General features: G+C 33.2%; 1 protein-coding gene across 1 annotated transcript; it reads right to left on the bottom strand.

The window, feature by feature from the left end:
- Positions 1–1987: 1987 nt before the first annotated feature.
- On the bottom strand, positions 1988–17433 carry LOC147079343 (putative 3',5'-cyclic phosphodiesterase pde-5). Its single transcript, XM_085949306.1, has 7 exons — positions 17225–17433; positions 8462–8791; positions 6177–6735; positions 4894–5052; positions 3968–4134; positions 3508–3700; positions 1988–2272 (listed from the first exon to the last, which is right to left on the bottom strand). The coding sequence occupies exons 1-7, from the start codon at positions 17431–17433 to the stop codon at positions 1988–1990; spliced, it is 1902 nt and encodes a 633-aa protein (XP_085805432.1).
- Positions 17434–17786: the final 353 nt, after the last annotated feature.

Genomic DNA, 17786 nt, shown 5'->3' with positions numbered 1-17786 from the left:
GATCCGACGGCTTCAGAAGTGGACACTCAATTGTTAATCGAACCCATGTTTACCAGTCGATTTTTAATCAACTTTAAATTAAATTAAATATTATTTTCTAGTGGTTACTATAATTCTTAATATTGTTTGATAAGAATAAAATAATACTAACTATACTTAAGCATATATTTTTTTTAATTTATTATATTTTTTTCTAAAAATATCAGTTTGAAAGTAAACCGAATCAAATTAGATTACCGTATAATATTATGGCTACATTTAGACAAACGACGATAATATAATATGTACCTATGTTTAAATAATTATCCCTCCACGTTTTTCCTTATTTACCTACCAGTATTTCATACAAACATTTACTATTCTATAATCCTTGAAGGAACCTAATGAATACGTTATATTTCCAGTACTTGTATAGTTTACGCCTACGATTTTTTCAAATCAATGCTTTATGAATACTTAAGAAAATACTTCAGTAAAACGGCAAATAATTTTCAACTATAGGTGCTGCCAATCGGAGAGCGAAATTAGAGCTGTGAACACGTCAATTTGTTTTGTAATGGCGTCGGGGAATTAATTCTTAAATCGTGTAAAGATAACTTAAAAATGTTACCTATTCAATTGAAAAAGAAAACATATCAATGAATATATTATTATTATTACTAATAGAACAATAAATATAACATTAAATGGACGCATGTTGAATTTGTATGACAAATTATGTTTTGTTCTGCACGCTTCGTTCGCACAATCTTCGCGTCGCGTAGTCACGATCGTTTTAGACCGTGCCCCAGCTGAAGTATAGCCTTAAGGCTATACCTCAGTTGAGGCACGGTCTAAAAAGATCGTGGCTAGGCGATGCGCGGATTGCGGGTCGCGAGTGCAAATGACGCATGTCAAACGAAATATAATTTGTCATATAAATCCAACATGTGTCCATTTAATAAAATCACTTCTTTCAGGCACGTTTAAAGCGTCATAGAAAGCGGCCGTGCATATCCACGGCTGTGCATATATGACGGGTGGTGGTGGGAACTTTAACGTATGTTCTATCAGTAACAATAATAATATATTCATTGATATGTTTTCTTTTTAAAGTAAATGGGTAACGTTTTTAGTCATCTTTACACGATTTAAGAATTAATACGCCTGTCGCCATCACGAAACAAATTGACGTGTTTCCAGCTCGACGTTCTCTCTCCAAATGGCAGCGAGTCCAAAATTTCGTCGCACCTATAGTTGAAAATTATTTGCCGTTTCACTGATGTATCACCTTAAGAATAATTTATACACATGTTAACCATAATATCCTATTATTACCACAGATAGCGGAGTTATCAATATATTATAATAGCATATTAACACATTTTATGACATAGCAAATAAATCAATAAGTACTTAATATAAACAAGTCATATACACAAATGGCGTAAATATAAGGAATAAGTAAGAAAAAGTGTGAGATACTATTATAATTAAATAAAAATATTTTATGATAAATAATTATTCGTCAATCAAAATATACATTTGATTTGAATTGTTTTATTATAAATGATAGGAAAGGTGTTGATTGTAAAACAAAATGATTTTAAGTATTACAAAATGTATATCAAACTGCTAAAAGATTTTAAAATTATAATAATAAGAAACGACATATTTTATGAGTAAACATGAAGTTATTATAAATTATTCATAATTGCTGTCCAATGGCTTAAAATCAAACCGCATAAATACTTATTTTTTACTTTATATTTTATACTCATAAATTGTTATTTTTAAAAAATGTTATTTAATAAAGTACATATTAAAATTATTTTTTTATTTATTATATTTCTCAAACTTTATCTTACCCATTAAACAGCTTGTTACATAAAAGAATGCGAAAACCCGAAAATATTCTCATTGAAATTTAGTATCAATAATAGAATTATTATTCAATTTGAATATTTTAAGTTTAAATGGCTTTAATGATACTATATTATTTATTGATTTAAATGTCATCATCAACACTCGGAGGAGTGACAGTGATATCGTCTGTCAGATTCACATCCGCAAGTTCATCTTCATCGAAGTCAATTTTAGAAAGTTTTGAGTCTATATCACTATTTTCGGGACTGCCTTCACATTGTATAGAAAGAAGCGTTTTACCTTCAGATTCAATCTTCTGCCAATGCCGCAGGTTGCTCAGGCACATATCCATGAGTGGCTTCGTTGCGTCGAGGACCTCGTTCAACAGGTTGTAGCAAGGCATACATATCCCCGTCAGGAACCCCACCTGTTGATTACATAGCCCGTTAGTTTCACGCGCACACTCGTTACAAAATACACACATCCATTCGCGAGTTCATAATAATAATATGTATTATTATCGAGTGACTATTTTATAACAGCACGTTCGCATGACTTCTATAGGGAAATAACTCAAAATATATTGTTTTAAGAGAATGGCGTTCTCATTTCAATGTTACTTAAAGCCTTGATTTTTGAAGTAAATGTGTTTATTACCACTTTTTATTAGCTCGTATTCTTGTTTGTCCGGTACAGATTTTTTCTTGTGTGTCCAGTACATTTTTTTCTTGTTTGTCCAAGATTTGTATTAGACGATTGAAGATTTTTAACTAACTTCCCGACTAGCCTTAGACATTTGAAACTTTTAGAAAATATCTTAGATAGATTCTTTTAATACTTTTAGCCATTTTTAAGCAGAATTGAATTCATTTTCAATTAATTCTGTTTTGTATGGAAAGTTATTATTATTGGTTGCTAAGGGGGTCCTAGCAACTAAATTATTAATATATACGTGCGTTACTATGGAAATCAATATGAAATGTCAAAATGACATTTCAGTATTCTATAATATTTATTCAGTATTTCTATCAAGTACAATAAAAAGTTTTTATCAATACATAGAATTGTCAAGTTTATATGATTCAATAGAAAATTTAAAAACGCGGTAAGTATATAAAAAGTTGTTTTTGTCTTGTAATTATTTTTTATTTAGTTCAAATGAACTTAACAATGCACATCGAAATTTTACAGTTTAACAAGTAATCAACCGAGACATTCCTGTTTATAATAATTGAATTAATGATTAATCCTAGAAAGAGTTATTCAATTGTATGAATGTATGTTCAATATATGGAACGTGGTTAATGTTAAAAGCTAAATTTTCATGTTTCGTTGTGTTTGGTAATTTAAGGGTGGTGATTAAATAAGCTTTTCTGAGAAATGCGTAGTCAAACCTGTACTAAGAAATTAATTCTTATTCAAGTATCCAAGGATTTTTCACCGTGTTCTATTTGGCAATATTGAATATTTAATTAAGCACATGAATTTATTAAATACGTTTATAGTCAACAAGAAAAAATCATTATTAATGAGTATGTTAAAATATACTCCAAACTTTCATAACTTTGTATATTATACATAATAATTAACAATTTGTGAATGGATGATGTGACTTTGAAAATACACTTAATTTAATGATATTTTTATAATTGTGACACTCACTTGACACGATGCCTGCTGATCAGGTAAATTCCTGTCCATCATCGGAATGGGTGTCCTTCCAGCATTGCGCTCGGCATCCCCTTGCTGGTAGAACTCCTCAAAAATCACCTTGACCGTCTCTACTTGAATGTGCCACGGCTTGGCTGACGCTGACAGGTCACAGCCGGTCATCGCAATCGCCATTATCAGAAACCTTAAGCACAAAAAAACATACTAAATTAGATACTTATCTATTTTATTTATATTTCATATATAAATATAAGCGTTTTTTTAATAATACCAAAATGTCATCAGAGCGGTTATTTCGAATATTATACATTCTATTTATGACCTTCAGAATTCAGTAAATGACCAGAAAGAAGGATGCAATAGAAAGCTTTCAACATACATATTTGTTGGTTTAAAAAAAACTACGATGACGTTTTAGTATTACCGTAACTATTGTATTAAATAAAACAACCTGTGGTCTTTCTGCTCCCATGAAAACGTCTTGTTCTTGATGAGGTCGTCCAGCTTGGATCGGTTTGTGAAGAAGCGCGCCAGGTCTGTCGCGAGGATGCAATGCTTTACGAATCCCAACATCTCTTTGTATTCGGATGATGTGAGTTGCTTAAAAATGTTGTGTCCCTTTTGAGCCAGCTGTGCGCCAACCAAATCAAATGTTTGGCGGTTTAGAAAAAAAGAAAATAATATTAATTAATGAAATCTTAATATCAATTAATAAAATGAACAACACACTCAAACGGCAAATAAATACTATTTAATCATCAAAATGTATCTAAGAGACATCATAAAAGTAGGTTGACCTAGAATCTGCTTTATCGACGATAGTGTTAAATTTTGTGCAAGTACATGCCGATGTAATAGACGTTGCCAAACAGCTGAAATGGAGATGGGCAGGGCACTTTGCTCGCCGAAAGGACGGCCGCTGGACAAATGCTATCATCCAGTGGTACCCAAGGGGCACAAAACGGCCACAGGGTCGCCCTAAAAGCCGCTGGATTGACGAACTGGTAAAGTTCGGCGGAAATACATGGCAGCGAACGACACAGGATCGAGAGAGTTGGAAGAAGCTTGGGGAGGCCTTCATCCAGCAGTGGATTGACCCCGGCTGATGATGATGATGACATGCCAATGCAATGCACATAACCGAGAGGAATAGAATCAGCTTGGAAATCCCTTCATCCAGTATTGAATTGTACTAGGCTGATGATGGTGATGATAATGGTGATTGTGATGATGGTGATGATTGTGATGATGATGGTAATGATGATGGTGATTGTGATGATGGTGATGATGATAATGATGGTGATTATGGTGATGATTGTGATGATGGTGATGACGGTGATGATATATGTGCCACTAAATAGAAGTTATATCTGTTACCTGTTGTATTATAATAACTGTCTGATTAAAATGGTGATGTTCCATGGTGGATGTCGAATACATCGCTGCTAATGGCGATTCAGTTTCCAGCATAAATTTATTGTTTTTTCCTCTGTGATCTAAATCATGGCACAGGCAACTGATAAACAATGCGATTCTCTAAAAATAAAAAAAAAATAAAAAATATAACGATACGAAAAATGTGTTATTTTGATTATCTGTACTATCACCCCCTTTGGTTTGGATAATGGAGACTATATTTATGCAAATTCTAAGAAACCGTTATAAATTTCAATGAAATCCTGAACATTCTCAATTTAACTCAAATATTAAATATGTATATTAGAGATAATAATTTAAAATGTGTATAGATTGTGATGACATTAATCATTTAAAAAATATTCACATTAAATGGTAGTCTTATATTTATACACTATGATAACTATCAAGTGTAAGATATCAAAGAGCCTTAACTCTGGGTACCAGAATACCTGGGCTGGAATGAGGCCATAAAGAAAATGTGCCAAAGCATGTGCATAGATTTTCACCACAGGGCATCCCAAAAGAGGAAATGCAGTAAGACCATTCTACCATCCCCATGTTTGGTACCCTGGTTTGTAGAATATCCTCTGAAGAGAAATGAGCTTACGCTGAGACTGAGCTTAAGAACAGGACACATAATGGGTAAAAGATTTGATATCCACTTTGAGAAGAAGAGATTTGCAACTCTGCAATGAATGTAATAATATTTTGTAGGACATTGTACATATAGCAGTACAATTACCTAAATATAAACGACACAGATTACAGCTGTGAGTTACAGATATCTTTGAGAATGTTTATGGAAGAGCTTGGCAGAATTATAATGTTCGATAACATAATTGGAGTGTGGGTTTGATCGGCGGATCCTCTTCGAGATGAGAAGATGCAATATGACAGCGAGTCGCAGTCAAAGTTTCGGTAAAATCATAAGAAAGAGCTTTAACTCTAAGTGGTGAATCATTTAAAAAATATTGAAAAAGTATATAGAAAATCAGTCGAATAGTATAAGAAAATAACCATACCACAGAAATATGCTTCAAACAGAAGAAAATACGAATTGAATCAACAGTAAATTTCACATAGAAAATTGTCAAAACTTTGGTTTTAAAATAGTAATTTCCCTTCTAAATTCCCACACAGATGTACTCTCAAAAATCGAGCATCTCGGTTAATACTATCAGTACTAAATAAGTAATATAAATAATATAATATAACACATATATTATATTTTTGTCACTTACTTCATTTATAGTAAACACACCTGCCGTACTCTTTATGATAGAATACATGCAATTGGCGACTGAAAATCCGTGAGTCCAATTATGATAAGGCAGATCTCTGTAATTCTTTCTCACTGTCAAAACGAATCTGACAAGTGATTCTTGGTGGCATCTCATATCGCCAAATAAATCTTTAAACATCGATATAGTTAAGGTGACTTTGTTAGTATCGTCCAAACGAAAGGCGTCGAAGTAGTACGAGTCAATGTCAAGTGGCGGGTCAATGTTGTTGTTTGAAAATGTTGATACTTCGTTATCTGAACATCCACTGTGATAACTCAATACCTCCAGCGCGATAGCATACTTCTGTTCAGATCTGGTAATCCTTTCGTATAGTTTAGCGTGGTGTAAAGCCAGTCCGCAGTACACGGAGAAAACCGAAAAGGCTTCCTCGTCTTCCAGTGAAAAATGGCCGACGCATTTGTTGATCATTTGAACAACTCCAATTATAGCGCCCCTAGTTTTGATGGGCATGCAGAGGATTGTTTCGGTTTTATATCCAGTTCTTTGGTCGACAGCCCTTTAAAATTTAGACGTTAATGTAGATGCAATTAAAATATGTGTTTTATCATGTTGGAACGTGATATTTATTAATATTTTGTTTTTTATGTGATTCTAGATGGCAGTCGCGAAGGGTAGAGGTAAGCTGTTAAGATAAGCCATAAATAATGCACACTAACCTTTGTCAGTCATACGTATTTGTTTTCATTGAAATAAGACTTCTTCTTTCTTTCGACCATGTCCGATCCTAATAGGATCATATGGGCCTCCACAGAGTAGAGGTTAGTATTAGCAGATTTTGTTTTTTACGAGAAATGGATGTCAGCCACTTTCCCAACAGTGTTGGTTAGTTTTTAAAATTCAAATAAACCCTGCGAAACCAAGCCACAATAAATAATAGTCAAAAAAGACTCTATAATCTATATCTAATCTATTAAATATCTAAAATCATGCAATTAAATCATACATAACTTTAGATATTTTATAGATATAAAATAATATTTTTATCTATAATAGTTTGGTTACACATGGCTTACAAAAAATGAACCAACAATATGTGTAAATGTGTTCTTAATTCAACGAAAACAAATAAGTATGAATGAAAAAGTGTGCACAATTTTGTCGTATCGCCCAAAGTATACCAAAACTATTATGGTTTGATTTAGGCAGGATTTAATTGATTTTTAAAAATTAATCAATACCATATGTAAATTGTAGTCTTAGTTCAATAAAGATACGTATGACTAACAAAGTTTAATGTGCACTATTTACGGCGAAACTTAACAGCCTACATTCACCCTTCGCTATTGCCAGGTGGAATAAGAAATTAATCTATTTTGACGAAGAAAATTTTAAATTTACCACAAAAAAGACAAAAAATGCAGATATCTTGTGCATATGTGGGAAAAAATACTTAGGAAATAAAGATGACACCTTTATAGCTGTGTTGGTGAAAAGTAGTCGATAGAACGTAAAATTTTTGCCCCAAGAAAACTGATGAGTTTGTTTTGGCGCTGCCTTAAAAATACAGTGGTTTCTTGCATCTAAAAGTAGGTAACCACATACTTCATAGATTACTATCATTGTTAATAACTGGAACTTCTTTTTGGTAGTGTTCACAAATACACTCATAATTTTTCAGTTGACATATAAACGTCTAGCATTTTTATGAAAACTTTGAAGGTGGTTTTGATTTTGAAAAACTTTAGATTCAACACCATGTACCAGATGCGATTTTTGGATCGTAATAAAAAATGATTGATCTGGTAAGTAATACGCAGACCAAAATGTTAATAATAGCTGAATCTGAAAGACATAATGCCATTATAAAAATCCGTTTAACGCTTTAATGTATGTGAACTACCCACCACCACCCATCATATATGCACAGCCGTGGATATGCACGGCCGCTTTCCATGACGCTTTAAGCGTGTCTGAAAGAAGTGATTTTAAGTGCTCATTCCGTCCCGAGACGGAGCCGCACGGGACTGATGCTGCAACCATGCACCGTAGTGCTTAAAAAAGGTTAAGAAAGATTTTTTTTTGTTTTTTTGGACTGGCTCTGCTGTCCTGGCTCTGCTGACGTTAAGCGCCTTGTGTACCCGCATACTGAGTGTCACGAATTGAAATGGATGAGTCTACGTCAACTGTAGTAAATGGAATAATATAACATTGCAGATGTATATAACCATTGAATGAAAATAATATACCCAACGAAATCATCAAATTAAATAAGTATCACTTACTTATTAAATCTCAAATCGTCGTAAGCATCTTTGATGTTCAGCACCTCACCCGTGAGCGCCACGTACCCAGCAATCCCAGTCCCCATGGGGAACCTAATCTCTTCCTGAGTATGCTTCCCATTTTCACTCCTCGACGAGGGTGTCACCATATTGAAGAAATCCTCCGAAGATTCGTCGTGGACGTTGGAGTCGAATATGGTCGCGTAAAGCTCGTTTTTGCGATGGTCCACCAGGAACAGTGAAGCTCGGTCAGCGTCCACCAGCCGCTGTGCGAAGTTGATGATCTTCTTCACTAGAGTCTTCATTGACACCATATCTTGGAAAATTGACCTATAAAACATACAAACTTCTGTATATAAAACTACAATAATGTAATACATCATAATATACCACAATACTACATATTTAACTAAACTAATGGGTCAAAAAATGGTGGGTGGATACAATACATACATTTGTTTTTGAATAAAAGTAACTTTTGCATTATACTTATTTTAGTTAGCATGGAATTGAATCCATAACTATTGTAAAATAAATTAATTGTGTGCTATTTTAACATGATTAGATTTTTTTAAATATTCATTGTCTAATCTAAAAAAAAATTGTATTCACTATTAATAAAACTACTCACCATTAAGATTGTTCCCCGATTATGTAGAGACATAAGTTATAATAATTACATATAGGTACTATATTATACAATATTTATATATATAATAATTACACAACAGCAATATTACAATTAAAATATCACTACGATTACCTATCATTATTTATTTTAACATTGGAATTTCACTTTCAATTTAAAGCTGTTTACTCTATTTCTGATTACATTTCTTTTATATTTATTTTAACGAAATTACACATATATAATTAGATTATTCTTTTTATGTTTAATACACCATTTAGATATTATTATTAGACTATCCTTAAAAACTTATTTTTATGTTTAACTTTATATTTATATATAATATTTTCTTAAAACAAATCGTTCTATTTATTGATCATGTATTTCTCGTTGCCATTCAATCATACGTGACTGCATAACTACTTCTCTTATCGTTGATGAAAAAGTCATAACACCGCAGCATATATGATGCTCAACCTTTGGTTACTTGCAACTTAGTAATTTAACATGTTGAACAAGCGACATTTCGCTATGTTAATCACAGTTATTTCTTGTCCTTTGTAATTTCTCAGTTCGGAGAGTCATCTTTTTGTGAGGTGTGATCACTTAATCTCTCGAACAGCATTTTTCTTTCCACAGATTTGTCATTAAAAGAAACACCAGATGCTGAATTGTACTCAGACTGTAATAAATTCTAAGTGAATATTGTTTCTTCTGCTGTCGTTTTTTAGCCTTTTCACGTTAGATGTCAGTCACATGGGTAAGTAAGTCTTCATATGTATTCCAAGAGGACTGCAAACGATTCAGTTTTCAGATTCAGATTCAATTTTCGTAACCCATTCACCGTCAGACTCTATTATTCCAGATCAGGTATCAGGAGCCAATGGCCACCCTGTATAATCTTTTAGCTGTATATTCTGCAACTTCGACTTGCTCGTCCTTAAATCAGCGTTCGTCACATCAAAGAGGTCTTTCCGGGTGTTCAACCGGATATTTCTGATCATTAAATCGTGTTTACTGTATTGTTGACACCTTTGACCATTCACACGTCGAGCAGTTACTTTCAGGATTATGTGTTGTATGTACATATATACTCGTATACAATATGTGTATATTTCTATAGGAAAAGATGATGCCTCTAGTTGTGGTCAAATTGGTCAACCATTAACATCTTCATTAACAGCCTGGAGTCACTCCAAGACTCCATTTATTGTCAATCATATGCATTGCGTTGTCACGTAATTCAGTATAACTTAATCATTTCGTTAATTCAGTGGCCTATAGATCCACCTTTACATATCTTTATATCTCTTGTGTACCATTGGATGACTATATTTGTCAAACCATTGTCTCTTCTTCAAACTATGAATCCTGTCTATTTCCTTTTAAGAGTTTTGCAAAACTCTATTACACCACTTAGTCTTGTTTGTTCCCTTATCCAGTCTCTTGCTCTATGCGCAGCATTTACCTCTCCATACCACGATATATATATATTTTTCCTGTATGTCCATGTTTCGCCATAATGTGATTACGGGCACAATACACTGGTTGTATTTTAGCACCGTGGGAAACCACTTTAAGTACATTATTCAGGCGACCAAAATCACAGCAACCCAGCATCAGCTTTACTTTGCGAACGATTTCATTAATAATACATCCATTTATATACACGTGTTATCCTAGATACGTGTATTTATTATCCTATTTGAACTGTGTCGTTGATTCTCTTCTCTGTTAGAAAAGTAGTTAACTTTCATCTTAGTTACGTTTATTTTAAACGTACTTTGTTATGCATTTCTTGCTGAATTCCTGCATTCTACTTTGTAAGTTTTCTGGAACTTACGAGAAGACTATGATGTAATCAGCAAAACAGATTCTACTATTGTACAGGGATTTCTTCATCAATCATTGTCGGATAAAAATTATGAAGCGGCTTGTGGTTGACAAGTGTTGCGCTTATATTTATTTTATTGTAAATATTTCTATAACACGTGAAAATTCATTGACTTTCTAGCTGATTTTCTTTGATGGGTCTCTTGGCTGTCTCTCGTTTTAGAATTTTTTTCAGACCGTTCAAAAAATCATCGTAGATGTCTTGTAAAATAAAATGAGTTCATGAATTCATATATTTTTTAAATCTTCTTTTTTTGATAAAGCAGTAGGTGTATCATTGAATGATATGTATTTTACATGGATTGGCATTAAGAAGCAAATAAATTGTTCGATCATTTATAGGTTCACATCAAATTAGTGCTTGTTTTCTAAAACTGTTCTTCTCGTCACTGTATAAATAAATTATTATTTCATAATCATATTTTGTCATAGTACTTAGTTTATTTTACTTTCAGTGAGTTCCACTGATTTCCAGAATGTTTATTTGTGTGCTGACATTTTCTTTTACATCACTTGAAAATTACTTGGACTTTAATATTCCATGTTATTGTTACATAAAGAGTTATGTAATCAATATTTACTTAGCGGGTTTTCCACGGTTTATTTACAATCAATCCGATACCGGTTAAGCTCCCATTCACAATTCATTTACAAAACAGTACATGTCCGCTCTACAATATGATAGTGCACTTATCTTCGCGATTTTTTCAGTAGATATTCGTAATTGTAACTTAATTTTTCAATATCGCTGGACAATGTTCTCATATTTTACGTCACTCACAATGGTTATTTATTGACAGCCCTTTTCAGTCCTCCAGATATTCTGGTTATCTCTGATTTGCTTTGTTAATAACTGCCAGTGATCAATGCCAAGTAAATGTTCAAATTAAATAAAACATTTTATGAATTTTGCTCAAAACTCAAGAGCGTTAATAATATGTAGTATTTTTATACTATTATATACAAGATTGATAAAATCGTTCATTTGTATTCTATAATTATTTAATATATTTTCAGGTATCGAGTAGCGAATCATTATACATTTAATGTATACTATTATATGGATAAATAATATATAAATAAATATACATATATATCCATAAATCATTTACGATTATCATTAATTTTAACAGTCACTTTAAAATTTTTAGTTTCTTTTGTTTACAAAAATTAATACCGTAGTTACGGTAACTCTGTGGGAGGACATGAGGACGTGATTGTTGTTGTTGTTGTAATAACATTCTGTTACTTATAAAAATACATACATGATATTACTTATACATATTTTTACTTCTCAGATGTGGATTGTAAAGTAGTTTTCGAAATATAAAGTTCGGTTTTGGTCGATCGCGCGTACAATACATGTCGGGTAATCACGATTGTACACGCGATTGAAGGCACCGCGGTGGGGGTCGAAATTAAGAACCCAACCAACTAATTTACCCTAAAAATGTTTTCATCGTCACATGGTGTAATAATTATACAATCAAAGAAATGTCAAACCAAACCAACACATAACTAACTGAAAACACTGTTTTCTTCGCCACACTTCAAACCTATGTAATTATCCAATTCAAGGTATGGCAACCTCGCCAAACTTCAAACCTATGTAATTATCCAATCCAAGAAATGGCGAGCCATGCCAACAAATTATCACAAAATAAGTATTTTTTTCCGCACATTTCATACCTATGTAATTATCCAATTCAAGGTATGGCAACCTCGCCAAACTTCACACCTATGTAATTATCCAATCCAAGAAATGGCGAACCATGCCAACAAATTATCACAAAATAAGTATTTTTTCCGCACATTTCATACCTATGTAATTATCCAATTCAAGGTATGGCAACCTCGCCAAACTTCACACCTATGTAATTATCCAATCCAAGAAATGGCGAGCCATGCCAACAAATTATCACAAAATAAGTATTTTTTCCGCACATTTCATACCTATGTAATTATCCAATTCAAGGTATGGCAACCTCGCCAAACTTCACACCTATGTAATTATCCAATCCAAGAAATGGCGAGCCATGCCAACAAATTATCACAAAATAAGTATTTTTTCCGCACATTTCATACCTATGTAATTATCCAATTCAAGGTATGGCAACCTCGCCAAACTTCAAACCTATGTAATTATCCAATCCAAGAAATGGCGAGGCACATTTTTTCGTTATCACATAAAACTGTATATTTATGTATTTCACTATTTGTTATTGTTGATATTAACTATGTACCTAAGCCTAAATAAATTAAATTATTGTATTATTATTGATGTAAGAAGAGCAGAACACCACCATAAGACCATATCGAATTAACCGTGCTTAATAAAATACAATGTATGTTTTATAATATTATAATATACATGTTTCCATTTTATTTAAATCAGTTTTTCCCAAACCGTGATGTAGGAAAGATTTGAATAAATACACGGTAAGTATTTTTGCGTAAAATAAATATTTTAATTAACATTAGAATACGCCGTATTTCCAACCATACAAACATTATAGAATGTGTACTATAATTTTGGTTTACGTACAATTTACGACAGAGCGGAGGGTTTAAAAAAGTAAATTTCCATCTTTGTTCCTAAGCGAAGCATTTGAGCCTCCACAGGAAAAAGGAAGTTTTTAACTATTTAGAATATTTGTTGGCTATTACCCCAACCCACTATTGATTTGCTCTGAATGAAACATATATTGAAAAAAAAAACAATTTGTTACATTCGCCAACAATTGGATCAAACCGATTTTCTTGGCCTCGGAGACTGGTTCTCTGCTAAATACGTCATTGCGTGAGAAGTATGTACATATAGTACGCGAAAACGACTATTGTTTTACATTTCAATTACAAAATATTATAGTTCTTCAAAACGTGAGAAAAATTGTATAGATGTAATTTACAAGAGAAAATACCATTAGGTAGAATGGTGTCAGATTCTTGTGATAGTGCAGGCGACTCATTTAGGTGTCGGTATTGTTACTTTCAAATGACACTAACACCATTGAAAAGTGATTTATTCGTGCCCGCAACGCCAGAACCTGTCTTTCATTTACATACGTCTTCGTATGAAATGAAAAGTTTCAATTATTGACAAGCCAAACATAATAAAATAGATCCAAAATTGAGGTATGCCGGTAAAATCTATGTCTCTAAAAGTGTATTCGCGCATGTCGTATGTTTGGCATTAAATTTTAAACCATCGTAAAATGACAATAACGATACAACGGAAAATTTTCTTAATTTCTAACAGAATGCTTATTCTTTTTTAAGATAATAGATAATAATCGAAAGAGTTACACAACTCAATAATAATGCAATTTAAAATAGAAGATACGATGGTACCTAGTATATTGTATTTTATTAAGTACGATTCGATAGGTTTTGATTTGAATATTAGTTTTTTAGTAAAAAAAAAATACAAACAATAAATATTTATCATCATTACGCCTGCGAGGCTCGGTGCAAAATTTTCATAAAATAATATTTCGAATATATAAAATATAATATGTATAATACATGATAATACCGTGTAGTCCCAGAAGTACCCGACCTGACATATAGATAGCAGTTATTGTTTAAACGTAATGACCATAATAGAAAGCACCAACTTTATAAAGCCTAAGTTTGAAGTTTGAAGACGCTACGTTGTTCAGTAATTATTTGTCAGCCATCAACAGTGAACGCTCTCAGTGAATTTGTAAACATGGAAAAAATTGGTCATAGTTATGTGATACAATACTTTCATTTGAAAGGCCAATATCAAAACGGCACTAGATTCTACTCTGCGGGTGTCTGCTCCTTTGTTTACAACAGTAACATATTGGGTGGCTGAGTTTAAACGAGCTCGGATGAGCTGCCAAGACGAACATCGCAGTGGTCGGCCAAATGAGGTGACCACGCCAGATATGGTGTCCAAAATCCACAAAATGGTATTGAATGAATGTCGACTGAAATTGCGTGAGCTGGCAGACTGAAAATTTAGACATGAGAAAGATGTGCGCAAGGTGGGTGCCGCGATTACTCACAATGGAACAAAAACAGCATCGTGAAGATGTTTCAATCGAGTGTTTGGCAAAGTTTCACAGCAATAAAGGACAGTTTTGCGTCTATTCATAACCATGGATGAAACATGCGTCCATCACTTCACACCTGAGACGAAAGAACAGTCAAAACAATCGACTGAAAGGGGAGAATCGGCTCCAAAGAAGGCAAAGACAGTTCCATCTGCAGGCAAGGTCATGGCGTCAGTTTTTTGGGATGTGCGTGGAGTAATTTTCATTGATTATCTTAAGAAAGGACAATCAATCAACAGCGTGTATTATGCAAACTTATTGCAGCGTTTGAGTGATGAAATCAAGAAAAAACAACCGCATTTGGCAAAAAAGAAAGTTTCTTTTCATCAGGACAATTCATCAGTTCACACATCCGTTATCGCGATAGCCAAAATCAATTAATTAAAGTTCGAATTGCTTCCACACGCACCGTATTCACCAGATTTAGCCTCCTCGGATTATTTTCTGTTTCTAAACTTGAAAAAATGGCTCGATGGTAAAAGATTTGCCAACAATGAAGAGGTGGAGTCTGTGGTTGATGGTTATTTTGAGGAGCTCAACGATTCTCACTATAAACAGGGTATCAAAGCTATTGAACATCTCTAGGAGACTACGTAGAGAAATAAAAATATTTTTTCTCAATTTTTTTGTGTTTTATTTGTTAGGTCGGGTACTTCTGGGACTACCCTCGTATATTATGTAGGTCAATAGCAAAACTTCGATATTAAGCTATTTAATATCGAAGTTGAGTAACACGAATAATTAAAAAAATATCGCAAAATTGGTTTAATACTCGATGAGTAATAATTAATGAAAGTACAGTGATTTGAGTTACCCCATCTTCACCCGCCATGTATATGCAGGCCGTGATTTGTGCACAGCCACCTTCCGTGACGCTATAAACGTATCAGAATGAAATGATTTTAGTACCACACTCCCTTGTACGGGACTGATGTAGCAACCATGCACCTCGGTGCTTAAAGAAAGAGTTTTAGAAATTATAAAAGAATCTTGACTCGCTTTGTCGTCATTTATCTTTGACGACATGAATTGTCATCTGTACCGAAAGTACAGCGTATAGACCAACGAAACTTTTAAATATGATGCAATTATTGAGTCTGAAACCGGAAGTATAATTTATATTAATATATGTAATTAACACCATACAAAAATATCGATTTATACGAAATCTCTCTATAGGCTGCATATTCATTTATAAAAAAAATACTTTCAATAAATAAACTTTAGTCTACTAATTTTCGTACAAACTATATTAGCTGTTGGACGAATTTGGAAGGTTATGCATATAACAGCACTTAATATGACAAATTGAATCTAGCTTCGGCGTTTTTGACAGGGAAACCACTCAAGCTTCTGAATACAACCTATTTGGTGACAGTTATGTAAATATTTTTTGATAGATTTTTGCCTCTACTGTAATGTTGGAAATTTAAAAAAAATGGCCGGCCTCGCAGGCGATGACGACAGGGGCGGATTGGAGGCTTAAGATTGCCACTGGAAATTTGCTCGGCAATCGGTTCAAAATTTAATTACACATAAACTATTTAATTATTACATAATATAAGTATTATGAACTAATGTATTTTAACACTTTTAAAATAAAACCGAATGAATCCTATTATCGAATATTGATCAGCACGATGGACAATAAAAATATGATAAGCAGGGAATTATTGCATACTATTAATAAATTTTAATTTAATAAAACGCAAATATTTGTATCGTACTTTTTCCACTTTTACTTAATATCTGGATCGGTTTCGTCCGACTCAGATGGCCATTTTCAATTGATATTGTTGAATTTGTTGAAAATGTACCTCTGAGGCGGACGAAACCGATCCAATTATTAAATAAAAGTCGAATAAGTACAATAACAGAATTGCGTTTATTAAATTAAATTAATAATACAACGCATTTCTACCACGAATTGACAGTAGTTAACACCATACAATAAATTATTGCATACGATATTATTTAACAGTTTTAAATTTTATTTAATATGTTATTTGAAATCAATATATAAATTTTGCAATTAAAAAATTAAACAAAAAAAGATGGGACTTGTCTGTTTACCGAGATTTGTCCCATTGGCCGAATCCGCCCCCGGATGGTGGGGTAAAATTATTATTATTATTTATTATACAAAAAAAAATGTTTTACTTCACTACAGTCATTAGGAACTCGTTTAAATGCTTCTGCTTTAACAAGTGCGAAAAGTTAGTAGATACGTCGAGAGCGACATTTCCCCACAGCATATAGGAAATTGCCGTGTCCTCCTCCTTGAGAGAGAAGCCACCCTTGTCTCTGGTTCTCCAGAACTCCACTACTCCCACAACTTGGTCGTCCGGCTCGATCAGAGTGCACCACATCCCGTGTGCAACATTCTCCTGCGGCAAAATCCACATTATATGAGCCCGATGCACGCACAGGTGATCAGAGGTCGGACAGCCTCCAAGATAATAATTTATTAATACTGAAAATCTGACGACCTGAATAGCGAGTAACGACATTAGAAATGTGTTTTTCAACTGTTAATACTGTGTATTCGATTTTAAACAGAATATAATTATGATCAACCCCGAATGAACCTTCTATCTATTCTCTAGTCATAGCTATGTACTGACCAGGGTACTACATAGCGCATTCTGCCGTGTTCACATTGGCAACAAGTTGCTGGCAACCTCTTTAAATTTTACGATCATAAATTATTTTAATTGAAATT

Source organism: Rhyacophila brunnea, unplaced genomic scaffold (assembly GCF_057557595.1).
Source record: "Rhyacophila brunnea isolate RB1 unplaced genomic scaffold, BYU_Rbru_1.0 scaffold_1, whole genome shotgun sequence".
Taxonomy (NCBI): Eukaryota; Metazoa; Arthropoda; class Insecta; order Trichoptera; family Rhyacophilidae; genus Rhyacophila; species Rhyacophila brunnea.
The sequence above is the reverse complement of the archived record's forward strand: the minus strand, read 5'-3'. Positions and strand labels throughout refer to the sequence as shown.

Excerpts from the sequence above, each read along its gene's own strand:
- LOC147079343 (XM_085949306.1), bottom strand. The coding sequence starts at position 17,433 with ATGTGGTGCACTCTGATCGAGCCGGACGACCAAGTTGTGGGAGTAGTG. Across the intron at positions 8,792-17,224 it reads TTCCTAATGACTGTAGTGAA|GTCAATTTTCCAAGATATGG; the intron begins GTAAAACATTTT and ends TATGTTTTATAG. Across the intron at positions 3,701-3,967 it reads TGGGAGCAGAAAGACCACAG|GTTTCTGATAATGGCGATTG; the intron begins GTTGTTTTATTT and ends TTTGTGCTTAAG.